Consider the following 27,389-nt stretch of genomic DNA (forward strand, 5'->3'; position numbering starts at 1 on the left):
GTTTCTCTATGTCTAATCTGCAGTCTGGAAAATGCTTTAGGCAGAAGCAGGGATTTACTTCATTTTTGAGATAATAGTCTTGGGCTGCTTTTGTCCAACAGATGCTAACAGATATTTTCATATTTGCTGTATTCTTTTATACTTGGCATGTGTCTAAGTTGATGGCAGTCATTCAGATGTCTCTCAGAGTATGAGTGCCAGAGATGAGATTTTATTATCTATTAGAATAGTTCATTCTGTTTTATTACCTTTTTTTGTTTCATTTTTTCTATAGCATAGTATTAATTTTAATAAGATGAGCTCTATAATTTTTAATTTTGTACTAACATAGAAAACAGACAAATAGAACATATATAACATTCATTTCATACAAAGGAAATCCTTATTCCCAATTTTGAAGTTGCAAGAATTCCTGAAACAAAATGGTTTCTGGGTAAGGAATTGCAAGCTCATTTTTAAAATTTAATTTAGTGATTTGTTATGGAAAACTAAGTATATCAGGTTACTTTTTCATTTTGTAAAATATATGATAAGGCGCTCGAGATGGTTCAGCAGTTATGAGCACTTGCTGTTCTTCCAGAAGACCCAGGTTTGAGTCTCAGCACCTACATGGTAACTTGTAACCATTTTAAAATCCAGATATCTAGGGAAATCCATCATCCTCTTCTGGCCTCTGTGGGCACCAGGCATACAAGTGACTGTATAGAGGCATAGTTTTGTAGTGCCCCCCACAGCCAATTGTCCCCAGAGACAGCTTAGAGGCAGGACAGTCTAACTGAGCAGCTGCTGCATGGAAGATGACAGTTACCAGACTCAGCAAAGACAACATAGATTGTAACGCTACTTTGTTCTCTTTTCCTTCTTTAAAAAAAATTCTTTGATAACTTCATATATTAATACAGTGTATTTATATTGTATCTAAGCCCTCAACTCCTCCATTCCCTTCCCAACTTCCTGTGGCTATCAGCCTTTTTTAAAGTAAGTGGCTGAGTCCGCTTACTGTTGATCCTGTGCACAGCAACATAGTCTATCATGGGCCTCCCGGTGGTGTTTTTTGAGGTTAATTGAGGAGCTACTGCTACTCAATTAGATTGTTGGGCTTGGTAAATCTCTTCATCTTCATGCTGTAGTGTTGCAGGCTTGACCTTGGACATCGTGTGCCAGATATCCTTTATTTAATATTTAGCTTCAGTTTAATGGACTGGCTTTGTCTTGCCCAAAACATAGGTTATTCTGGAACTGGGAATAAAAGTTTCCCTGCTGAGCACTGAGATCAGTTAAGGTTGTTTGGTTATACTTCCTTTACTCTCCTCTTCTCCCCTTTCCTTCCTCTTCTCTTCCCTCCCTTCTCTTCCCATCCCCTCTTTGACTTGTTTGTTTAAAGTTTTTGTTTTGTTCTGTGTTTTTGAGACAAGGCCCACTATATATCCCTTGGCTGGAATGTTCTTCACTATATAATTCATGCTGGGCATACTGGCTCAAACTCACAGAAATCCACCTGCTTCTGCCTCCCAAGTGCTAGAGTTATTTGTTTCTATTTTATTTTATTTTATTTTTTAAAATTAATTGTGTGTCTGTAGTATGAGTCCAGGTGCCTGTGGAAGCCAGATATTGGATCCCCCTGGGACTGTATTTACAGGTGCTTGTGGGCCACCCAGTGTAGATGTTGGGAGCCTAACTCAAGCTCTCTGCAAGATCAGTATGAGTTCTTAATCACTGAACCATTTCTCCAGCCTTTCTCTTTTTGTTCTTTAGCTGGAGCCACCCTATCATCTCCTTTCCTCCTTACTATCTCTGCTTTTTTTTATTAAGATTAAAAAAATGTTATATGTTTTACTTGCACATATGTTTGCACCATGTGTGTCTAGTGCCTACAGGGGTCAGAAGAGAGTGTTAAATCCCTTGGAACTGGAATTAGAGATGGTTATGAGCTGTTGTGTGGGTGCTGGGAATTGAACTTCTGCAAGTACAAGTATTAGCCACCGAGCCATCTCTCTAGTCGCACTTTTTCCTCTTTCTAATATTCCCCACTGTGTTTGTGTTTCTTTCTCCTCCTCCTCTTTTTAAGTTTAGAGACAGGGTTTCTCCGTGTAGCTCTAGCTCTCCTGTAACTCACTCTGTAGATCAGGCTGACCTCAACTCACAGAGGTCTACTTGCCTCTGCCTCCTGAATGCTAGGTTTAAGGTGCGTACCACCACCACTAGGCTGGTATTTTATTTTTAATCTGTTGCTCTAATATTAATCATCAATCTTAATCTGCCTATATCTCTCTCTCCATTTTTACCTTTAGTTAATGAATACCTTAGTGTACACTATCCTGTCCTTTGCTTGTTACCTCCCTTCTAAATTATTGGATTTGAAGGGATGAACTTTTATTTTTACTGTATTTTCACAGTAAACTGTCTTTTGTTTGTGGTTGTGTCAGAAAATAGTATTGTATTCTCAAAGTGATGCTAGAGATGAAGCCTAGCTGACTGAGCTGAGGGCTTAGTTGTAAGCTGCACCTCCAGTCTAGTAGGAAGAAACTGTGCCTTACTTACTGTAAACCTCTTGAATATTGCAAATACTTGGACTGAAACAACAATGCAATTAAGTAAAAAATTCAGCTAACCACCAAATCTGATTTCAGAGACATAGAAACATGGAAATCGGAGAACACAAGTCTTCACAGTTGCTAATTTTATAATAGTATACTCCATGAGAATAAGATGGAATCCTAAATAATTCAAAAGAACAATTATAAGATTAACAGTGAAGTCAAAGAATACAGGAATACATTTCTGAAGGAGCTCAGAGAACAGAAACAGAGAGATGAATGAAATAACACCAACATAATGTGAAAGGGGAATTTAACAGAGGAATACTGAAAATTTTGGAAGTTGGGAAGTGAGAAAGTAAATTGAGTAAAAAAGATCTGGAAAGCCTCACTAATAGAGTAAGTGGGTTAAGAATATGAGGGTGTGAGGGTGTGGTGCACGCCTTTAATCCCAGTACTTGGGAGGAAGAGGTAGGCAGCAGATCTCTGAGTTTTAGGCCAGTCTTGTCTCCATAGAGTGTTACAGAATAGTCAGGCTACACAGTGAAACCCTGTCTCCAAAAAACCAAAGCAGAACAAAAGAATTTGAGGACTTGAAGACAAGGTAGCTGGATCAGAACAGTTAGACAATGGCATAGATAGAATAGAACATGAAAAGAATGTAGACATGTGGGACACTGTGCTCCATGGGCACAGAGGAGAGAAGTGCAAGCTAAAGGCTTAGAACACACATTCAATAAGATCACAGCAGGAAATTTCCAAAACCCAGGGGAGGAGATGGACATCTAGGTAGGAGACACCCAAACAGAAAAGACCTGAAAAGAGCCTCCTTACAGTAAAGTGTAAGCATTCTGAACACACTAAGCATACAGAACAAGAAAAAGGGTGAAAACTGCAAAAGATAGGCTTCAAGTCATATATAAAGACAAATCCATTGGAGTAACAGAAACTCTGAAAATCCAGAGGACACAAACCAGTATATCTCAAAAGTCTGAAAGACAATGACCACTTAGCTAGATTAGTATATCCAGCAAAGTCATCCTTCCATGACAAAGTGACACATTCCATGATCAAACAAAGGGAATTTATGACCACATTTAGTGGCACCTCAGAAAATATTTAAAGGAATCCTAAACATTGAAGAGAAATATAAACACATCCTGGAGGACACAAGAATAATAAAGTACAGCTAAAAACCATTAAGCAGATGAAGATTAGGAAAATACCAGATACTACAACAGTAACCCAATGGTAGGCATGAGTACATACTCTGAATGCTAACAGTCTCAATTTTCTTATCATCACATGATTACAAGAGAGAACCCATCTATTTGTTCCCAAAAGAAACCTCACTGGGGAGGAGGAACTCACTGGGGAGTGTGAAAAGATGGAAAAGGATATTTGAAGAAATAGAACTAGAAAACAAGCAGATTTCACTGTTTATTTCTGACAGTATATACTTGAAATCAAAATCTTTTCCTTGTGATTTTTCCCCCCTCTTCTGCACCTTTCCTAACTGCATTTTTCTCTCCTCCAGCCCACCTCTGTGATATGCAGTGGTGGGGCCTGTCCCCAACTTTTTTCCTCCCCTTCTCTTTCTGCCCCCCCACCCCCATGCCAATCTGCTGTAGTGTATATATGCTCTTTTTTTTTTCTTGTCATTTTGCATATACTTACTTGGTCTATTACACTTAAAGGCTACCTTGGCTAGAAAAGTGTAATTTTAAACCATAATTCCTGTTTCCTTTTCATCTTTTTATATGTTTGTTTGGTTTTTTTTAAGGGAGGATCTCACTATACAGACCATGTTCACCCCAAACTCCCAGACTTACCTACTTCTGCCTCCTGAGTGCTGGGATTAAGACACAGGTGTGCACCACCACACCTGGTCTGTACCTTCTAAATTATATTTTCATTTTTCCTATTACTCAGTTACTAGGTTTTTGATTTTTCAAATCTGTACCTTATACTTTGTTCTACTTTAAATTTTTGTTGCTGAAGATAGAACCTAGAACTTTGGTGTATTAGGCAAGTGTTCTGCCACCACTCGACTACATCCTCATCCTTCTTTGGTAACCCTTCCGTGGGACTTACTAAAATCTGAAAATAACATTGCTTAGTAGCAAAAAATTTAGTAGGGAACTTGGGATGTTTCTGCATTTATTGGTAAACTGACATACTTTCTTGTTTTGACAGAGATGTTATGAACATAAACAGTATAGAAATGGATTGAAGTTCTGTAAACAAATCCTTTCCAATCCCAAATTTGCAGAGCATGGAGGTAAGAACAAACACTACACATCTAAATACAAGGCTTTCCTGGAACTGGATCTGGCTTCTCTTAGTTTACTCTGTCATTATTTTCCAGAGTGAACCTTTAACAACTGTGGGGAGATAAAATTTTATAATGAATTTTTAGTTAAATACCAAGAAAATGATAGCACATTCAATTTAAGTTTTGGTTTCTTTTTTTCTGTATTAGCTCTTCTGGAAAGGCAGAACCCATTCAGACCTGATGATTGTTTAAGTTAAAGTGTTAATAAGAAAATTTCACTTTAGAACTTTGTGCTGGAAGAACTTTAGTCTTTACTATAAGCTTGCCCAGAAAGTGACCGTTTAGTCTCTCTTATTTTTATTGTGTCTTAATTAGCTCATCACAACTGAGTCGTGTGTGAGATGTTTGTGTTTATAACAGCCAGTTGCATAGCTTTTGTCTAAATAAGATAGGTGATTAGATGATTGTAGAACAGTTGGTGAGTGTGTGACTAAACTTGAAAAGAAATAAGAGGAAAATAAATAACGTTTTGTGGGTCTGATTTATACAGATTGGGAAATGGCTCATTGGTGGTGAACTGACACTGTATTGAGGAGGGAGGATGACAGTTCACTAGCAAGTTTTCACCATTCCCTTACTGCATGTGTTGGGTGTTTGCCCATGCTTGAGAGTTTACATATGCCGCAGTTTGAAGGTGGAAGCAATGATGCTAAAAATACCTAAGTTGATCTCCTTTTCCTTTTTGAAAACCTGCTTTCAGTTGATATCTGAATAGTAGGTTCTGTTTTGTAAAATATGCATACTATAATGGAACTTCTAATTTAATCATAGTAGTTTCATTAGCAGAAAATGTCATATCTTATGATATGAATTTAGAGTAGGTTTTCCTCTCTTCCTTTCTGAAATGTACCCCTTCCCTGTATTTTAACATGACTGAAATGAGGTTGAATAGAAGTATCACGAGTTTACTGGAGATAATTTTAGACATAGAACACCTGAAGACTTTATTTTGTTTATAAGAACAGAGTTCATGCCAGTTTCTAACCTATGGTCCTTCTGCTGCCTTCTCAGTACAAGGACTATTCGTGCATACAGCTCAGTCCATACACATCTTCATTCTTTTCTAGAGTTCTAAAAATTGATCTTAAAAATTAGGCAAATACAAAAAAAATTAGGCAACTAAATCACAGTGAGTCTATTTTAACTCTCATAGGAATATGCATTATACAGTTAGAAATTTTTCTTTTCTGAAAAGTTACTACTTCTCACAACACTCTTTTTAAACTGGTGATTAGAAATGGTGAGATTTTGACATCTTTAACTGTGTTCTTTATAGTAATCCAAAAGACTCAATAATAAATTTCTGAAAACTAGAAATGTAGGGGATATATAGATAGCAGAGGGTAAAGTACTTGCTAAAGCAAATGTGAGGATCTTTGTTTGAATTCCTCTAAGCCACAGGAAAAGCCAGACAAGGTAGTATGTACACCTGTAATACCAGCACACTTATGGGGAGATGGGATGCAGAGACAAGAGAATCTGCAGAAACTAGAAGCCCAGCTATCTTGGCATACGTGGCTGTAAATAACAGTGAGGCTTTGCCTTAAAGTGGAAAGCAAGGACAGAAATCCAAGGTCGTCTTCTGACCCCAACATAAGTGCCCACCCACACTTACAAACACATTTAGACACGTAGGACACACACACACACACACAGAGAGAGAGAGAGAGAGAGAGAGAGAGAGAGAGAGAGAATCAGAACTGTAGATAATTTATGTGTATCTTAATAAAGAATTGATTGAGTCTTCATATAACTTAGGTTCATAGAAACAAAGTCTGTTTTCAAAATAATGTTTTGTATTTTAAAAGAATAGGTATGTAGTCATCTCGTGAATTTGCCTAAGAATGCCATTAGATTGATTATTACTGAGTAGTCTGGCTAGTCAGATATTTGTGCTTTATTTATTTAGAGACCGGTTTTTACTATGTTGCCCTGGCTAACCTGGAACTTTTCTAAGTAGATCACGCAGGCCTCAAACTCACAAGGTCTGTCTGCTTCTGCCTTCCATATACTGGAATTAAAGATAAGTGCCACCATGCCTAGTTAGGCTTTTATCTTTTATTTATTCATTAAGGAAAAAAAAAATCTAAGAGTGCCTCAGAAAACAGAATCTAGAGGTTTTTGCTTACTTGCCTTGTCAGTTTTTGAAAAATATTTGAATTCTGTACATACCTGGACACATCTTGTTAAACTTGAAATGTTTGTGCTGTTTGTTTTTGAGATTATAGTTATTTCGTATTGATTACTTTCTTCTGCCTTCTTTTTTCCTTTGTTATTGAACTATAGAAACTTTGGCTATGAAAGGATTAACGTTGAACTGTTTGGGAAAAAAGGAAGAAGCTTATGAATTGGTTCGCAGAGGTTTGAGAAATGACTTAAAGAGTCATGTGTGTATCCTTTTGAAATGTATTTAAAGATTGAATGGGCTGTTTTGATATAAGAAAACAAACTGAGTCAAGAAATGTAAATCCCTGTTACTTTGAGGAAATGATTTTTTCTTAAACTGAAAACAGGGAACTTTTTTCTAATATACCTACTGTATTTTAACAATCTATGTTAAATAAATTTTATCTCTGATGTTGGTCTTACTTTGGGAGGGAGTGTTGCTATGGCTGGAATACTCATATCCCTTTAAATTCATACATTGAAGCCTCATCACAGAGTGATGGTGTTAACAAATAGGATTGTTTGAGAAGTGTCAAGGGAGTGGGGATAGAGCCTTCAGGAAGCTGTACAAAAACCCTCAGGGAACTTGTTAGCCCCTTTGTGATGTGAAGATACAGATAGGATGTGCCATCTATGAAGGAGAGAACATGACTCACTAGATGATACATACAGAAGTAGTATGAACAGCAGACTTCTCTGAGACAGGTACATGGTGATTTCATTCACCATGATCATAACTTTAGAGAGATATATTACAAGGAATATTACAGAGCTATATATTATATTGAGTAAGAGCATAGACTGAAGTATAAGTTCAGTATGTTCTCTTAGATCTGAAGCTCTCCTCAGCCTTTTTGTTACCCAAGTTTCCTTATTTGTGAAATGGGGATTTCCACACTATACCAGTTGTAGTGACTTAATGTTGAAATACATAACATAATTTGTATTTTGTTAAGGGATTGACAAGGGCTGGATTTGAGTAGAAGTTTATGAGGGAAAAGAGAAAAAAATGTGCTTTGGTATTTTTCAGTCTCTATCAAGGATAATCCCTGTTTTGTAGGCTGGTAACATTTAAGAGCTGAGTCATTTAACACATTTTCAAGTGTTTAGTGGTCTCTTAGGACAGACAGTACAGATGAAGGAAATCAATAGTCAATAATCAATAGTTGAAGGAAAATACTAGATGCTTATTATATAGAACACTTTGAGAGTATATAAAATGTGGCTTGTTCAAATACGTTCCACTAATCTTGAAAACACAAGTGCAAAAAAGAGTGATCAGAGTACTAGAAAGGTAAGCCAGAGAGAGCTCAGGACCACAGTTGGAGGTACCCTTCCATATCAGGTGATACAACATTCTGCTCTGGATTTGCTTACCCACAGTAGATAGAACAAGTGGGTTTTTTTTGTTTTTATGTTTTTTTTGTTTTTTTTTTTTGTTGTTGTTTGTTTTTTGTTTTTAAGATTGATTACTTGGGAGGCAGAGGCAGGTGGATTTCTGAGTTTGAGGCCAGCTTTGTCTACAGAGTGAGTTCCAGGACAGCCAGGGCTACACAGAAACCCTGTCTTGAAAACCAAAAAAAAAAAAAATAAAATAAATTTATTATCTATGTGTGAGTCTTTTGCCTACATATATTTATATATACCACATGACTGCCCCATGCCATTGGAGGCCAGAGGAGGATACCAGGTCCTTTGGAACTGGACTTAGCAATGATATGACTCACCTCTGTAGGTGCTGGAAACCGAACCCAAGATGCCTGAGCTGCCTTTCCAGTTGTGACAAACTTTTAAAGAAAGTTAACTCCTTGAAGATGATAGGCTGTTTAGGAAGGAGTATTAAAGACTCATTTGTTTTACTTTTTGGGGTTTAAAAAGAGATAGACTAGAAAAGCAAAAGGGTAGTAGGGCTGAGTGATTGCAGTGGCACTGCAGTAAAATGGCCTCCTTCCTTTTTGCTATTCTTAGGACTATATTCAAGTTTTTTGTTTTTGGTTTTTTTTTTTTTTTTTGCTTCCTTTAGTAGAGTCTAAGATCTCTAAATGTTGGAAAGAAAACCCCAATTATTGAAAATTTGTAACAATTACTTGTTTTGATTTTATATGTGACGTGACTTTTGGGAACTTTGTGCCATGTAGCAGCATTGTCTTTTTTTTTTTTTGGTTTTTCGAGACAGGGTTTCTCTGTGTAGTTCTGGCTGTCCTGGAACTCACTCTGTAGACCAGGCTGGCCTTGAACTCAGAAATCTGCCTGCCTCTGCCTCCCAAGTGCTGGGATTAAAGGCGTGCGCCACCACTGCCCGGCTTTTTTTTTTTTTTTTAAATACTTTATTTACTTTTATTTCATGTACATTGATGTTTGCTTGCATGTGTGTCTGTCAGGTTTCAAGTCACTTGGAGCCTCATTACAGACAGTTGTGAGTTACCATGTAGTTGCTGGAAATTGAACTCTGGTCCTCTGGAAGAGTAACAAGTGCTCTTAACCACTGAGCCATCTCTCCAGCCACCAAGCACTTTCATGAATAGTATTTCAGTTCATTACCATTACTTTGCTCTATCGTGTAGACATTCTTATTTACATTTTGTAAATGAGAAGCAAAATAAGGCTAATTTGTTTGAGGTTATAGTGTTAACAGGTGAGCCCTGATTATCTATGGTTTCAAAAGCTCTCCTCCTTTCCCTTTGTTTAATTCTCATTTATCTTTGTCTTCTTCCCCAGTGTCCCTATTTACATTCAGAAGTTTACAAATGAGGTTAGCTTTTCAAGTTTTTTGGGAGATTGTTTGGTAAATGTGTATGTAAAACCTGTATCCCTATATTATATCCTTGGCTGACCTAAAACTCTTAGAAGTCTATCTGTCTGTCTCTGCTTTCTAAGTATTGGGATTAGAGCATATGCTACCATACCTGACTGAGAATCGTATTTCTTGATATACAGGTTATATCCCTTTTTTTTGTTTGTTTGTTTGTTTTTTGGTTTTTGGTTTTTTTTTTTGAGACAGGGTTTCTCTGCGTAGCCCTGGCTGTCCTGGAACTCACTCTGTAGATCAGGCTGGCCTCGAACTCAGAAATCCGCCTGCCTCTGCCTCCCAAGTGCTGGGATTAAAGGCGTGCACCACCACTGCCCGCCTACAGGTTATATATATCCTTAACTAAGTTCCTTTAGGTTGGCATGTTTATGGCCTTCTTCAGAGGTCAGACAAGAAGTATGATGAAGCCATTAAGTGCTACAGGAATGCACTGAAATGGGATAAAGACAATCTTCAGATCTTAAGAGATCTTTCCTTACTTCAGATTCAAATGCGAGATCTTGAGGGCTATAGGGTAAGTAAAAGATGTTTTTTATTTTTACCATAAGAGAAAAATCTTGTTACTCAGAACTTTGAATATATTCTAATAAAAAAATTCTTTCCATTTTTGGACCACCCCCACCCTCTTAGTGATTACATCTGTGATTGGAACAGATAGATCTTAAAAACAGATCATTTTGTTGAGGGATAGAGTTGGAGTAATATATAGAACTGTTAAAAAATATTATTAAAGTTTTAGTTAAAATCACTTTATTAAAAATTAATAATCTAACCTTTTGTCGTTTTCATTAAAGTAAGTTTTTAAATTTTGTGTTCGACTTTTTATATTCATTGATATTTTACATACATAGTTCAATAGTGGTCCATTTAACCCATAAATCAGTCTTGGGTTTGTTATTTCCTCTCTAATCTATTTCTTCATGGAAATGGCTGCCACGCTGTTTTCTTTAAATACCTTATTAAATGTTTGCACTGTACTTACTAAAGTATTTCATTTGTTGCCTTTGTGGAAGAAATCAGGAAATAGGGATATCTGGCATCAAGCTTTAAAAAAATCTATAAGATTAGCACTGGAGGCTTCAAAGTATTGCTTTGTCTCTATACAGCTATATAATATTTGATGTTGAAATTTTTCTAAAATTTTTACCTGCTTTGTATTATAGCGTGAATAACTCTGAACCAAAGTAATGTGATCTTCTGTTTTCTTAGGGCCCTGAGGGCTGAACCCAGGGCCTCCTGTTCTAGTCAATAGAGGGGTATTCACTTTGTGAAACTAAGATAAGTCTTTTTTTTCCCCCCCCCCCCCCACACACACACTGTGAAGGAAACAAGATACCAGTTGCTTCAGCTTCGACCTGCACAGAGAGCATCATGGATTGGTTATGCTATTGCTTACCATTTATTAGAAGACTATGAAATGGCAGCAAAAATTTTAGAAGAGTTTAGGAAAACACAGCAGGTAATAACAAGACAGTTTATTGTGTCTGATTCAAAGTATAATTGAAAGAAAGAAGTTTATATACATACCTGAAAATCTCTGTGGTTAATGTCTATCGGCTTGCTTTTTGTTCCTTAAATGATTGCAGACAGGCTCTTGTACATACTTCATATGCTCCTAAGAATTACTCTGGTTGTTATTACTGACGATGTTATGATGGATTATCAAGATTAGATTAATTCTAAGTTGTAGATAGTGTAAATTGTCTTGTTTTTTTTCCTTTCTAACAGTTTTTTCCAATTCCATTGTTTGGTTTTGAATCATACCTATCACGTATTAATCATTTCTTTGGGGAGCATATATCTGAAGCGGTTTTAAAGAGTTTGTATTTTTTTTATTTATTATTTTGCTGTGCATACAATAATGCTTTTGGAATGTTCCTGAGTTTGGATTTGTTTGCTTTTCCTAATTGTTAGTTAAAGCTGTACTTTTCGAAGAAATCTATAGACCGATGGATTCAGTTCAGCACATCAGTTGGCACATAATTTGCTTGATCCATTTATTACTGTATTGGATAGTATTTGTAGCCATAAACTAGTTGTTTTACTTTTTATTTATAAAAGCCAAAGACTGAACCAGCTCATCTGTGAGCAGATTTTGGCCTTTAGCATTCATTGCCTGGTTCAGCTGTTACAGTGACAGGTGTGAAGTCCAATTCTCTGACTCCACCATTTTTTTCTAGATTTCTTATTTGCATTCTATTGCATGTTTCCCTCTTTCCATTTATTTATTGCTGATACTGCTGATACTTATTTAACATTTCTTAAACAGATATTTAGGAGTTTTAAAAGTATTGCTATCAATTGGTCTTTTGTTTGAGGGTGTGTAAATAATTTTCTAATACAAAAAATAAGATTCTTATTAGCATTCTGTGTGTCTTCATGCAGACATCTCCTGATAAAGTGGATTATGAATATAGTGAACTCCTTTTATATCAGAATCAAGTTCTTCGGGAAGCAGGTCTTTATAGAGAAGCCTTGGAACATCTTTGTACCTATGAAAAGCAGATTTGTGATAAACTTGCTGTTGAAGAAACCAAAGGTATTTAAAAAATATATAGCACTGTAACTTTTAATTATAGCCAGTGGCAGACTGAAAAGTCATAGTTGCTACTGACAGTCACCATATAAAATTCAGCTTGCTGAAGATGGGAAAATGTATATTATTCATGAAGCATTTTGAATGATTTGTGATGTGGGAAAATATTATTAACTGATGGAGATTGTCAATTGAGAAGAAAAGGCACAGAAATCTAAAAATGATTTAGGTAAAGCATTTTTATTTTTGATTTTTCATTGTTTACTTTAAAGGGGGCTGTGCTGTGTCCTCTTGGCTGGTCTCAAACTCCTGGTCTATATTCTGTGGCTGGGAGTAAATAAGACTACAAGGTTAGGCTAACTGCCAGTGTAGCCATCCCCTCTGTAAAGTACCTTTGTATTGAAAATACAGGGCTAGGGGTATAGTTCATTGTAGAATACTAGTCTACCATGTGTGAGGCCTTGAGTTTCAATTCCAAGTACTGCCCCCCCCCCATCATTACAGGATTCGAATAAAACACAAATGTAATTTTATAAAACAAGATTTACTATGTTAGAGATAACTTGTTGGAAAAAATTACAGTGTAAGTACTGCATGTCAGATTTTACCAGTACTATATATTTATAAATTAGTCCTTACTAAAATACAGAAAAGGAGCTGTATGTAGTGCTGCACTTCTATAATCCTGCACTGAAGGGTCTTAAGTCAGGAGTTTGAGGTCAGTCTGGATTCTAGAATAAGATCCTGTGTTTAATGAAAGCAAACAAGCAAAACAAAGCTCAAAACAACAACAAAAACAAACCAAAATATCTTTTTATCATTTATCTGCATTTCTTTGAGAAAACAGAAAAGACCATAAATTCTAGGTGGAAAGGAACAAGATTTGTATTCTTTTGTGTTTGAAGTAAATGTCTCTCTCTCTCTCTTTTTTTTTTTTTTAAGAGATTTATTTATTTTATGTATGGGAATACACTGTTGCTGTCTTCAGACACACCAGAAGAGAGCATCAGATCCCATTACAGATGGTTGTGAGCCACCATGTGGTTGCTGGGACTTGAACTCAGGACCTCTGGAAGAGCAGTCGGTGCTCTTAACCACTGAGGCATCTCTCCAGCCCGAAGTAAATGTCTCTTAATGCTGCCATTTATTCCTAGGCTGAGAGAAAAAAAAACTTAATAATTCTTGTTCATTTTTTTAGTTGATTATTTAGTTGATTACCAGGTCTTTTTATGTTGTTATAGATTAGCCTTTTCCAGCCTGATCTGTTGATGTTCTGTCCTGGCTTATGAAGACTGGATATCTCTTCTGTGTAGGGTTCTTTTACTGTTTTACAGAGGTTACTCTTGTTGGAAGAGCAAGTAAAATGTCTTGAAGTACTGTTAAATGTACCTTGGTTGAGAACCCAATGTCATGTTAAAATTCAAAGTCTTAATTTTTACCGAATTCTGAAACACCCTTGACAATATTGCTTAATTCTAAAGATTTCATTGCTTATCACCTCTGAAATATTTAGAAGTCACAAGCACATGAGTCTTAAGTAAATAATCATTGTTAGTTAATTGATACAAGCACAGGTTATAAGGGTAGAGTAATTTTTGAAAATAAAACTAGCCAGATGGTGGTGATGCATGCCTTTCTTTAATCCTAGCAATTTGAAGACAGAGGCAGGGGGATCTCAGGTTTCAAGGTCAGCCTGGTCTACAGAGTGAATTCCAGGACAGCCATAACTACACAGAGAACCCTGTCTTATAAAAAAATGAGACCTTTGGCAAATGGAAACTAATTAAGAATATGGAAATCCTAAGTATTGTTTCAAGCTTTTGTGACTTTGGAAATTATAAATTTGTAGTGAAATCACAGTTTCTATCAGTTCATCTGCATTATTTTCTTTCATGAGAAAGTTCTGGCAAATATGTTTGGAATAGTCCAGGCCTTGCAATTGATAGAGTAGACAAAGAATCTTAAGTTTGAGAGTCATTTTAAGAGTTGAAATTGATAATATCAGTCAGGGAGAGGCAAGCCAAGTTGACAGTTCATAGAAAAGGAACTTTCTTTTTTGAAAAAGATTATTTTAATTTTATGTGCATTTGGTTGTATGTATATCTGAGGGTGTTGGGTCCTCTGCAACTACAGAGTTACAGACAGTGGTGAGCTGCCATGTGTGTGCTCTTAACATCTGAGCCATCTCTCTAGCCCCTAGAATTGTAATTAAGGTTGCATTAGGGAGGCAAGAAGAAAACAAGGTTACTCTTAAAGTAGTTTGCTTATTTGGTTTTTGGGAGAGATTAGAAGGTAAAGACTAGATGCATGCATGTGAGCACATGTGCAAGTATATGTATATACATGTACAAGTACATACTAAGATGTGGACCCCTTCAGTGTCATTTCTCCTCAGTCACCATCTGCCTTTTTTTTTCCCCTTCTTGAGACTAGGGCTTGCTGATTAGGCTAAGGTGAGCCCCAGGTATTTTCTTAGAACTAGATGGTTTTGAATGTGGCCAAGTTGTGGGCTGCTCTCATGGAATTATTTTATAGCTGATTTCAAGTGATAATAAGGTTAGGATATTTAGTGGGTCATTAAATTAGATGCTAATGTTCATATGATAGCACGAATAATTAAGGAGCAGGTTTTGGCTTGGTAACAGTGTGTTCAGTGAATGTGGGAACTTTGCCTGAAGTTAGGCAGATTCCTGACTAAATTGAGACTTTGAAGTTGATGGCTTTTAAAATGAATGTTAACTTGAATAAAGGAGAAAATAAAATAGCACGATAGGGAAGTTGGGAACTCAAGAGAACACCAGCCACTGTCAAACATTTATTCAGAATGAGACTTTTGAAGATAACTTTTGAGGGAAAATTCTCCTCAGATGTTTTAATCACCATCTTTTTGTTAAATAGGGGAACTTCTGTTGCAGTTGTGTCGTTTGGAAGATGCTGCTGATGTTTATAGAGGATTACAGGAGAGGAATCCTGAAAATTGGGCCTATTACAAAGGCTTAGAAAAAGCACTGAAGCCAGGTAGTGTTGTTTAATACTTACTGTTTTCAACCTCTTTCTAATGAGTATTGTATTAACTCCTTGTAAAGTACAGCTAGAAAAGTAGTAGTTAAGGATATACAGAATCTGGAGCCAGGCATGCCTTTAATTAGCACCTGGGAGGTGAGTTCCAGGCCAGCCAGTGATACTTAGTGAGACTTGTGTCTCAAGAAAACCCACCAACCGAAGAAACAGGAATTGGTTCCTAGCCTAGCATGCCATGACCTCTGTACTGTAAGGATGAAGTAGGAGAGTCTTGAGTTTGAAGCCACCTGGGTTACATAGTAGGTTCAAGACCAGATTTTATATACCGATACCCAGAAACAACAACAACAAAGCAACAATAACAATAAATCCAAAATCTAAATGTAAAACATTACTTCTTAATCATATAGAGGATTGAGACTAATCTGAAATCTACTTTTACAAGATGAAATTGGAAATGATCAGTAAGCTGCCTTAGTGAGTAAAGGTACTTAGCATCAAGCCTAATGACCTGAGCTTAATACGTAGACCCTCATGGTGAAAGAAGAGACTTGACTCCTGACCCCTGACATGAGGATGTGTACAGTGGGATGCAAGTGCATGTGTGTGTAACACCCCCTCACAACATACATCACACTATAATCAAATAAATAATTGTAATAAGATCACATTTTTATGTTTATGTTATGTTTGCCTGCATGTATGTATGTGTGTATACCACTTTTAACATATCTGATACCCATGGCCAGAGAAGGCATCAGGTAGTCTTGGACTACAGATGGTTGTGTCTTGGATTACAGATGGTTGTGAGCTGTGCTCAAGCCTAGGTTTTCTGGAAGAGCATCCACTGATCTTAACCATGGAGCCATTCTCCAGCCCCATAATTATTTTTTTCTTTTACTTGAAAGAAATAAAGGAAAAAAAAATGCCAGTCATAGTGACACACTTTTAATCCCAGTATTTGAAAGGAAGATGCAGACAGATCTTGGTGAGTTTGAGAACATGGTGGTCTACATAGAAAGTTGTAGGCCAGCATGGGTGACATAATTAGACCCCGTCAAAAAATAAAAATAAAAAAGAAATGTTTAGAAATAACTTCTTTCTTGAAAAAGGTCTTACTATGTTGCCCTGGCTAGTATCAAATTCAGAGGTCCACCTGCCCCTGCATTCAGAGTACTGATTTTAAAGGTATATTCTGCCATACCCAGCCAGAAATAACTTCTGAAAACAAAACAATAAATACATAGAGACCTGCCTGTCTCTCTGAGGGAAGAAACAAGCAGAACCTCTGGTTAGCTGTGGCTGTATGAGTGTCGGTATGCTAAACATGAAGCATAGTTTTATTAGACAGCATGCTAATACTTCCATCTCTTAACTCTTTCTCATATATGGGGCCAAAAAGCAAGAGAAACCACTGTATCACCAACAGCTTTGCGTAACCTACACTCATTAAAATAGAAGCTGACACACAGGGAAGAAAGCAGGTAAAGTCACTAAAAAGAACAAAGAGGAAGAAAGGTATAGAAACATCTAAATTGGAAGCTGGGAAGACTCAACATGTATTGTTGGGTACAAGTAATTTAGAATCAGTTGTTTCAAATACTGAACATAGAAGCTGGGTATGGTTTTAATCCTAGCACTGGAGAGGCATATCAGGTGGTTCTCTGAGTTTGAGGTCAGCCTAGTATACAAAGTGAGTTCCAGGGCTATACAGAGAAACCTTGAGACAGTTGGGCACAAACAAAAAAATCCACCAAAAACATCAACAACAACAACAACAACAAAATTAGAAAACTTCATGCTCATAGTCTAGTTTGACTCAGTTCCTATTAAGGCTAGTATAGTGTGTCATTCTTGATATCATTGATATATACAAAAGCAACTTTGCTGGTGATTACTTTGTGACATAGATTCTTTCAAAGGAACACCATCATTCCATGTTAGATAATGGAGGAATCTAAGATAGAGGGAATTATATCCATGAAACATAGTTATGAGAAAATATTAGTTAGAAAACTGAGAAATGAAAAACCTGCTTACTACTGAGTAATGAAAACTCCTGGGAAATGAAAAAAAATAAAAAAATCTTTTAATTGTTACATTATTTTTAAAAGTATTGAATATTTGTTTATATATGTATATATGTGTGTGTGTGTGTGTGTGTGTGTGTGTGTGTGTGTTTTGCCTTTGGATCCTATGAACCCAAACCTCTAGTTACAGGCAGCTGTGAGTTACCTGATGTGGGCAACACACTCTCTCTTTATTTCTGAAATAAAGAACCTAACATCAATTAGGACAGAGACCACATTAAACAAAGGGAAATTAGGGAGATGGAAGAGGAATGCCTGAGGAATGCCTTTTTGCTGAGAGTAAAAGAAAACAAATAAATTATGGAGACATTGAAATAAGGACAGATCCAGAGGTTCTAAGTAAACCAAAGAGTTAAAGTGGAGAAGATTAGAACAGAAACAGTGTATAGTAATTTTTACCATGGAGTCTCCAGGTTTTTCACAGTCTGTCTAACTTAGAGTAGGCTAAAGAAAATAATTTACTTTATATGGCTAATGAGTATTTAAAATAATGAAAATAATTGGAAATACTCTTAAGTGATTGCTGATATATTTAATTGTTAAGGTTACACATAATTTTCTTGTACAACTTACCTTTCACTTTTTTGTTTGTTTGAGACAGAGTCTCCCTGTGTAGCTCTGGTTGGCTTGAAATTTGGTTTGTAGACCATGCTGGCCTCAAACTCAGAGAGATTCCCCCCTGCTTCTGACATATAGAAGGTGTGTGCCATTGCACCCATCCAGTTGTACTTTTAATTTAGAAAAACTTGTAATTGGCAGAAATCTATGCAATTCATAATTACATATAAACAGAGGTTTTGTTTTTTTTTTCCCCCCCCCCCCCCCCCCCAGCTAATATGTTAGAACGGCTAAAAATATATGAGGAGGCCTGGACTAAGTATCCCAGGGGACTTGTGCCAAGAAGGCTGCCGTTAAACTTTTTATCTGGTAAGTAGAAAAATTATAAAAGAAAGAAAGTACTTTTGTGATTTAAAGATGAATATGTATGTCTATGAAGGCTAATGTGTGCATTGTTAGAGTTTGAACAGAATCTTTCTCTTACAGGAGAGAAGTTTAAGGAGTGTTTGGATAGGTTCCTAAGGATGAATTTCAGCAAAGGTTGTCCACCTGTCTTCAATACCTTGAGGTCTTTATACAGAGATAAAGAGAAGGTAAAGTCAACCATAATACCGTACTCTGTTCAGAGTCTGCCTGGTTGTTGGGCTCACTACTACCTGTTTGTGAACCTGCAGTTAGTCTCCTGGCTTACAGTGTGAATGCTTTTGTACCCTTTTCCATTTTAGTCTGTTTGCTCTTTGGTGCTTTAGTGACTTCAGTATTTGCTTTCTATCCTTAACGTTAACTCACAGCAACATTTTTTCTAATCTCTTTTCATTGTTAGAAGTCAGAATTGATTTTTTTTCTCCCTTGAAATTAACCTTTTAATTGTTCTCCATTTTTATTCAGCAAAAATATTTTGTCAGAAAAGTCTTTAGTAGCTCACTCAGCAAGTCTTTTTTTTTTCGTTTCATATGTGTGTTTTGCTTCAAGTGCTTTTTAAGAAGATATTTCAATTTATGTTCATTGCTTCCTTGCAAAAACAATGTCATCAAAATATGTTGGGCTGAAACATGAAAGACATTGAAAAGAACTAGGTGGAAGAAGTTAAGCATGTATAACACATAATGTACATTTAATTGTCAGATTGTCAGTCTTTTGTTGAAAGCCCAAGGTATGGATGGTCTTTATTGATTTCTCCGTTGTTGTTTTGGTTGTTTTTTGTTACATATAACATATTCTAGTTTTGAAACATTGAGAATTTGATGTTTGTGAAACAGTCATATATTGTCATAATCTTCTAGTCTTTTCATAGCATCCAACTTAGAGAAATAATTCTCTAAGTTTACATACTGTTGGGTTAAATTCTGCATTATGATAGTTATTTTATTTCTTTGGGTCAGGGATGTTGTTCGGTTTTCCAAGACAGGGTTTCTCTGTGTAGCCCTGGCTGTTAACTTTGTAGACTCGGCTGGCCTCAAACTTGGAGATCAGGAGATAGGTCTGCCTTTGCATTCTAAGTGTTAGTGTTAAAGGAATTCACTGCTGCTGTTCTTTCATTTGTTAATAAATGCACGTATTCCAAAGAGTTTGGAGTTGTCCCATTGTATCTTGGGATAAGTGTGTGGCCTGACTTGGGAGAAGAGCACAGACAAGTATACCAGAGTAACCTGTCTGTGCTCACAGTTCACTCACAAGTATACTGCATTCGTCTGTGGCCATTGAAGAGGGTTTCTATAGCAATAAATATAATTGCAGATGAATTAGTCAAATTAGTAAATCCTGTTTTTTAAATTTTGTTTTTAGATTTGATGCAGGTATTGCACTATGTTGTCCAAGCTGGCTAGAATTTCTGAGATCATTTGATCCTCATGCCTTGGAAACTTGACTGTAGGACTACAGACATTCACCATTGTACTTTGCCTATATTAGGAAATTAATGTATTAAAAGTACTCAATACCTCTGAGGAAGCCAGAAGTGTAGTTAAAATTTAGGAGAAAGTACAACCTGGACAGAGAGGTATTTTTCTGGACCTTAGGCATCCACTTTGCTGGATTTCAGGGCTAGTGATGTTTCTCCTGGATTATGAGAAGAGTTCATTTACCAGACACTTAAAAAGTACCCTTTTCACATAGCATTTAATCTTACAGAATCATTCATTCATTCATCTGTCATCTGTCTGTCTACCTACCTATCATCTACCTACCCACCCACCCACTCAACCAATCATTTGTCCACCCATCCACCCATCCACCCACTCACCCACCCATCCTTCCATCCATCCATCCATTTATGGCTGGGTTTCATTTCTCAAGTTTCAGGCTTGCTACATAGCCCGGACTGACCTTACTCAAGCAATTCTTGATCCTTCTGCCTTTATGTGCTGGCATTACATGTGTGTGCCACCATGCTAGGTCATGACATTTTATTCTTGATCATAAAAAACAAATGTTAACTATAGATTATGTGTTTTGAGATAAAAATGAATTTAGATGTAAGTTGGCCATAGTATTGCCTCTGTCCAACACTTATCAGCTGCTAGTTTAGTTTATATTTTATTTTCTGTCAGAGAAAGGAACTTAGCAATAAGGTTTTAGGAGAGTGAGTATCTGTGTAGCCCTGGATGATCTGGAACTTGATCAGTATACCAGGCCGCCCTCGAACTCACAAAGATTCACCTGTCTTTATTTACCTCCCTAGTACTGGGATTAAGGGTGTGTATCACCCCACCACCCACCACCCTTGACTGAGAACTTTTAGGTTTTTGTCCTGAGGTTAAAATATTCATAAGGGGTTGGGGATTTATTTAGCTCTGTAGTGGAGTGCTTGAAGGCCCTGGGTTCAGTCCTCAGCTCTGAAAAAGAATTCATAAAGGGAGGGATATAATGTTTTAGAATATTTATTTAGTCCTTTATATAAGGAATATATTTTACACATGAGCATAAGTTCCATTTCTGTTAAAATGTGCTTGTGTCTGTACTCTAGGTGGCAATTGTAGAAGAACTAGTAGTTGGTTATGAAACATCTCTAAAAAGCTGTCGCCTATTTAACCCCAATGGTAAGTAGATACATTTTAAGTCTTTAAAATTTTTTTTGAAATTTTTAATGGACTATGAAATTGCCATTCAGGAGGTTGGTATTTACTATTTTAGTAGAAAGTATGGTGCACTTAATTTCCTTTCCTATTATCCACTAATTACACATAATATCACGATAATGTTTTACTGAGAATCACATCAATTTCTAGACAGGGTTTCTCTTTGTAGACCAGGCTGATCTCTGCCTCTCAAGGGCTGGGATTAAAAGTGTGTACCTCCATGTCTGGATTTCCCTCTGTTCTTAAATCCCAAACTTAAATAATGTTATTTCATGACTATTTCAACATGTCTAAAGAGAAGTATTTCACTTCATGTATAGCTGTACTATCAGTTCAACCTGGTGGCATGGGCTTGTAATCCCAGCTCCTCAGAGTATTTGAGGTAGGAGAACTATAAGACGTTCAAGGCCTCTGGGCAATCGAGAGATCTCGTCTCAAAATTAAAAAAAAGAAAAAGAAAGAAAAAGAGGAATGCTGATATAGTTCAGTGGTAGAGTAGTTTCATAGTGTGTCTTACCAGGCCATGGCTTTCAATCTCAAGTATTTTATACCCCCCCCCCAAAAAAAAGCATGTGCATGTGTACACATGCGCGCACACACACCACACACACATACACACAGCAAGATACTATTATTATGCTTATAAATTAGTACTTTAATGGATTCAAGATTAGTTCAGTCCATAAAGAATTTGCTGCTAAGTATGAGAACCCTCGAGCTTGATTTTAATGTTCACATTTTTTTTTTTAATTAAAAAAGAAAGACCAAGGCCTAGTGGCATCTGTTTATGTTTCCAGCCTATATCTTAACAGAATAAGGTAGATTGAAACTGAGAAATGATATACATGTGCACTGGGTTACACATAAACAGGTACACATGCACACAAAAGAAGTCTGTCTTTAATTCTAAGTAACCAGTTTACGTTCACATTTTTAGCTGTATTGTGTTTGTCTTTCCCTCCCTTCATCTTTCCTTTCTCCTTCCCTTTTCTTTCTTCCAGATTTATTACTCGGTACTCCAAGATGTTCTTGAATCCATGGTAGTTGTCTTAGTTAGGATTTCTATTGCTGTGATAAATACTGTGATTAGAACCAGGTTGGGGAGGAAAGGGTTTATTTCCGTTTACAGCTCTCAGGTCACACTTCTTCACTGAGGGAAGTAGGGTAGCAAACTACCTGAGGGCAGTAACCGAAGCCAAGGGCTTGGAGGAGTGCTGTTGTCAGCTTGTTTCCAGAAGGCTCCGCCTCATTGCTTATGCATCCCAGGACTACCTTCTGGGAGTGGCACTAATGAGCTCTGCTGAACTCCTTCCATAGTCTCCTAAGTGCTGGGGCCCAGCATGCCCAGCCCCTATCCCTTTGTTTGAAGATCCAAGTAACTCTTTCAGCGTTTGGATGGTGATTCTTTTATGTCTCTTTTAATTCATGTACCTGTGATTTATTTATTGGAGAATGAATTTTTCTTCATCTAGGTTTTACTGAATATATTGTTTTATGTATTATGTTTCTTTCCTTTCAGGTTTTTGTAAGTTGATAGCTAGATGTAGAAGTAGATTGTCTTTTCTGCTTACCGTTAGCCACAATGGCTAATTACTTTTTCCCCCTGGAGACAGAGTTTCTTTGTGCAATGGCCTTGACTATTCTAGATTCATTTTGTAGACCAAGCTGGCCTTGGACTGACAGTGCTGGAAGGCTAATTATATTTTTAAGAAATTAGATGTCAGTGCTGGAGAGATGGCTCAGCTGTTAAGAGCACTGACTGCTCTTCCAGAGGTCCTGAGTTCAATTCCCAGCAACTACATGGTGGCTCACAACCATCTGTAATGGAACCCAGTGCCCTCTTCTGGTGCATCTGAAGACAGTGATATAAAATAAATAAATAAAATATAATATAAAATAAATAAATTAATTAATTAATCTTTTTAAAAAAGAAAAATAAAAAGTCTAGTTCAGTGGCTCTCAACCTTCCTAATGTTTAAAACAGTTCCTCATGTTGTGGTGACTCCCAATCATACCATTATTTTCATTACTAGCTCATAACTGTAATTTGTTACTGATATGAATTGTAATGTAAATAACGGATATGCAAGCTATCTGATATCAGACTCCCATGAGTGGATCATTTGACTCTCCACTGGTTGAGAATTGCTGCTCTAGTTTTTTAGTTGTAGTATAGTTCAAATCCTGTTCAGGATATATATATATATATAGCTAATGCCTGTCCTGTTGAACAGAGCAGGTAGAGAAACGTGTGTTGCTTCAAAACTTTCTAATGGGCCCTCTCTAGCTAATGGTTTGATGAAGGTTGGTAAATTTGGAGTGGTTTCTTTCTTTCTTTTTTTTTTTTTTTTTGTAAGTAGAATCTGAGTGAGCCAAAATTATCAGTAGGCAGATATTATTATCTTAAAAGGTAAATTTTATTTCACATACTACTTGATTTCTAAAAGTTTGAGCTTGTATGGAAAGACTCAGTATTTTTTTTTTTTCCTGTGTTACACTTTGATTCTTTTCCCAGTTTTCAAATTAGACTCGTTCATTGCATCCTTCAAACTTGGCAAGTAATTTTATTTAACAGATTTGTTATTCATAGCAAAGATGAATTCAAGTCCTGGTTACTTGTAAGTTTAGTCCCTGGATATCACACAGTAGAAAGGATTGAACTTCCTCAAGAAAGTTGTTCTGTGTCTTCTGCCGTGACTGCGGCAGTCATACACCCATACACATACAATCAAATAAATAAATATAAATGTTTTAGAAGAAAATAATTTATTTAAGTATACTTGATATTTAATTTTACGTGACTCCATCTTTCAAGTGCTGTGGTGGTAGGTGATAACTTATTCGCTGACAAGATCTTGAGTGCTTACCTTGTGCACTACCACTGAAGATCTGGAATCATTTTTCCCACAAGTTCTGGCTTCACTAGTGGAATAGCCCACCGTGGGACCTGGGGTGAACATTGCTAGTAAGCTGGCCATTGTTTCTAGGTCTCAGATTAATTTTAACAGTACTTTAAAAAGGCATACCATGGCTTCATTGGTTAACCTCATGATACTCTTTTAATTATCATCATTTTCCTACAAAAGTAAAAGAGCCTCCATGACTTGACCAGGAAAGTGCAGCACTTTGTTGCAGAGCTATCAGATGGGGAGTAAGTGTGTCCACTGAGCCATCTTACTTTTTGTTTTTTTTGAGACTAGAGTTTCTGTGTGTCCATTTTACTTTTATTAGGGAGAAAAAAGCAAATAGATTTTGAAAGCAAATAGATCTCTGGTTTTAGAAACTTATATTTAAGGGCAATTTTTTTTTTTTGATGTGTGAATTGTATATTTAAGTTTCATATATATTAAGATTACATCTTAAATGTCTTGAATTAAAATACAGAAGAAATACTTTTGTGTTTGCCTTACTTTCTTTGGATATAGTTTTAATTCAGTCTATATGCAGCATAATATTAATGATCAGTGTTCAGCATAATATTAAGATCTAAAAATATCAAAATGTCCAGATCACAAACATATTTAAATATATTTAAATTTCTAGTTAATATTACCCAGAAATTTAAATAAACAGTCGCACTTTTCTTTTTAAAATCTTACTATATGCAAGGTGTTATGCTTAAGTGTGCTTAAGAAAACATGCTTTGGGGCTGGAGAGATGGCTCAGTGGTTAAGAGCACTGACTGTACTTCCAGAGGTCCTGAGTTCAAATCCCAGCAACCACATGGTGGCTCACAACCATCTGTAATGAGATCTGATGCCCTCTTCTGGTGTGTCTGAAGACAGCTACAGTGTGTATTCATATATAAAAAATAAATCTTTAAAAAAAAAAAAAGAAAACATGCTTTGGTAGGTCTTAATGTGCTTAGCTGTAGATTATACAACTGCTAATTACACAAACTACTTTATAACTGCTTCCCTTATAAATGGGACCAGTCTGGGAGAGGGAATATTCTCTCAATGTTTGTAATCATCTAATCTTGATTTTTTTTCATTCTTCCTTTTCAAGATGATGGAAAAGAGGAACCTCCAACCACATTACTTTGGGTCCAGTACTATTTGGCACAGCATTATGATAAAATTGGTCAGCCATCTATTGCTCTGGAATATATAAATACTGCTATTGAAAGTACACCAACATTGATAGAACTCTTTCTTGTGAAAGCTAAAATCTATAAGGTAAAAACCATTACCTCTGTTTTCTTTATAAGGTTATACAGCTTCTAGCTACATAGAGTAAGTAAAATATATGAGAAATACCAGTTTGATTTTTTTTCTTTTTTTTGGACGTGTCATAGCCACATTTATTTGCTCATTTATCAATAACTATACAAAATACATAAGACTGTGTGCATGTGTGTGTGTATGCATGTGCACCTATATATGGTTCTGCTGGTAATTATTTACTGTAAAGTGTGTATTTTTTGCTAACAGTTGAGTATGATCGTGTATAAGCATCTGATGTTAATAAGTAAAACAATTGTATTTTGAACGTACATGTTACTATCTTGACTCTTGAGCTATGCGTGAGAATCTCGTGTTATGTGTTCTGAAATCTTAAAGTTGCCTGTTTTTTTAATCTTTAGTATATTCAGTAATCAAGTCTTTTATAAAAGGAGTTATTTATAAACCAGTAATATATATATTTTGAAAGAAATTAGCAGAATTAAGTAGCATTTCAAAGCACGTCCTCCCCTTTTGTTGACTACACTGGTATTAGTCCAAAGCTTCATACATACTAGATAGACAGTACCACTTAGCTGCAATCACCTCCAAGTTTTGTTTGTTATTACTGTCTTTATTATTACTATTTGAAGCTCGGTCTTAATAGTAGGCTGGCTTCAAAAGTGGGACTTCTTGCCAGGTGGTGGTGGCGCGTGCCTTTAATCCCAGCACTTGGGAGGCAGAGGCAGGAGGATTTCTGAGTTCGAGGCCAGCCTGGTCTACAGAGTGAGTTCCAGGACAGCCAGGGCTATACAGAGAAACCCTGTCTCGAAAAACCAGAAAAAAAAAAAAAAAAGTGGGACTTCTTTTGCCTCAGTCTCCTAGGTTCTGGGATTACCAGTGTGTATCAGCATTTTTTGACCCAGAACTTTAAAATCGTTTTCTAAAATTATATTTATTTATTTTGAGGTAAGTGACATATGTGTTCTACAACATATAAGTCAAAGGACAACTTCTGAGAGTTACTTTTCCCTTTGTTCCATATGGATCTATAGGTTTGAACAGATCATCAGGCTTGGTGGCAGTTTCTTTTTACCTGTTGAGCTATCTTGTGTACTACCCTAAAAGTTTTAAAGCCAAGTTTTCCTCAGTTTTGTAGCTTTGAGATAAATAAATTGGAATTAGGATAGTGGGGGAACATTTATTAATAACTTTCTAACCTGAGGCTCGGGTTTTTCTGCAAGGCTTATTGGCTGGTGGTTTCGAGGAACGTTCCATCTAACCTCCTCTAGTATTAGAGTTAGAAACTCAGGCTACCACATGTGGCTTTTTAAAATATTGGTGTTGGTCTTGTGTCAGAAGAATGCTTTTTCTTTTGTTTAATTTTAATTATTTATAAGTCACAGATGACCTAATATAGTAAAATTATCATATTTACTGGTTAATTTGTTTTTGTACCTTACAAGCATGCTGGGAATATTAAAGAAGCTGCCAGGTGGATGGATGAAGCCCAGGCCCTGGACACAGCAGACAGATTTATTAATTCCAAGTGTGCAAAATACATGTTAAAAGCCAATCTGATTAAAGAGGCTGAAGAAATGTGTTCCAAGTTTACAAGGGTTTGTATGGCTTACGTTTTTTGAGCATAAAATGGGCATAATTGACTTTGTATTTATATATTTGTCTCTTTCAAAGTTTTCTTTTATGCATATAGATATTGTACTTGCACGTATGCCTGTCAGCCATGTGCAGGCTTGGTTATTGCATTTCCTTGAACTGGAATTATAGACAGTTGGGAGCAGCCATGTCAGTACTGAGAATTGAACCTGAGCCATTTCCAGTCACTAAAGTTTATTACCAATATTACAGTTGTCCAGATATTAAATTGTTCTATTAGATAAAGAATAGTCAACATTAGATAAAATATTTTTTTATATAGTTGGACAATAGTTTTTTAAAATACAATTTTATTTTATATGCATTGGCGCAAGGGTGTCAGATCCCCTGAAATTAGAGTTACAGACAGTTGTGAGCTACTATGTGGGTGCTGGTCCTCTAGAAGAGCATCATGTCCTCTAAACCACTGAGCTATCACTC

The 27,389-nt window shown here is 36.4% G+C and overlaps 1 protein-coding gene across 1 annotated transcript in view; it reads left to right on the forward strand.

The window, feature by feature from the left end:
- Naa15 (N(alpha)-acetyltransferase 15, NatA auxiliary subunit) overlaps window positions 1-27,389 on the forward strand; it is a 63,999-nt gene that overhangs the window by 14,816 nt on the left and 21,794 nt on the right. The window contains exons 2-12 of the mRNA XM_028763593.1: window positions 4,734-4,818; window positions 7,159-7,263; window positions 10,204-10,361; window positions 11,172-11,306; window positions 12,233-12,386; window positions 15,282-15,401; window positions 18,326-18,421; window positions 18,539-18,645; window positions 21,018-21,090; window positions 25,138-25,307; window positions 26,759-26,911. Of these exons, the coding sequence (XP_028619426.1) occupies window positions 4,734-4,818; window positions 7,159-7,263; window positions 10,204-10,361; window positions 11,172-11,306; window positions 12,233-12,386; window positions 15,282-15,401; window positions 18,326-18,421; window positions 18,539-18,645; window positions 21,018-21,090; window positions 25,138-25,307; window positions 26,759-26,911 (1,356 nt within the window). The remainder of the gene's footprint in view (window positions 1-4,733; window positions 4,819-7,158; window positions 7,264-10,203; window positions 10,362-11,171; window positions 11,307-12,232; window positions 12,387-15,281; window positions 15,402-18,325; window positions 18,422-18,538; window positions 18,646-21,017; window positions 21,091-25,137; window positions 25,308-26,758; window positions 26,912-27,389) is intronic.

The sequence above is a fragment of the Grammomys surdaster genome, unplaced genomic scaffold (assembly GCF_004785775.1).
Source record: "Grammomys surdaster isolate TR1022 unplaced genomic scaffold, NIH_TR_1.0 139, whole genome shotgun sequence".
NCBI lineage: Eukaryota > Metazoa > Chordata > Mammalia > Rodentia > Muridae > Grammomys > Grammomys surdaster.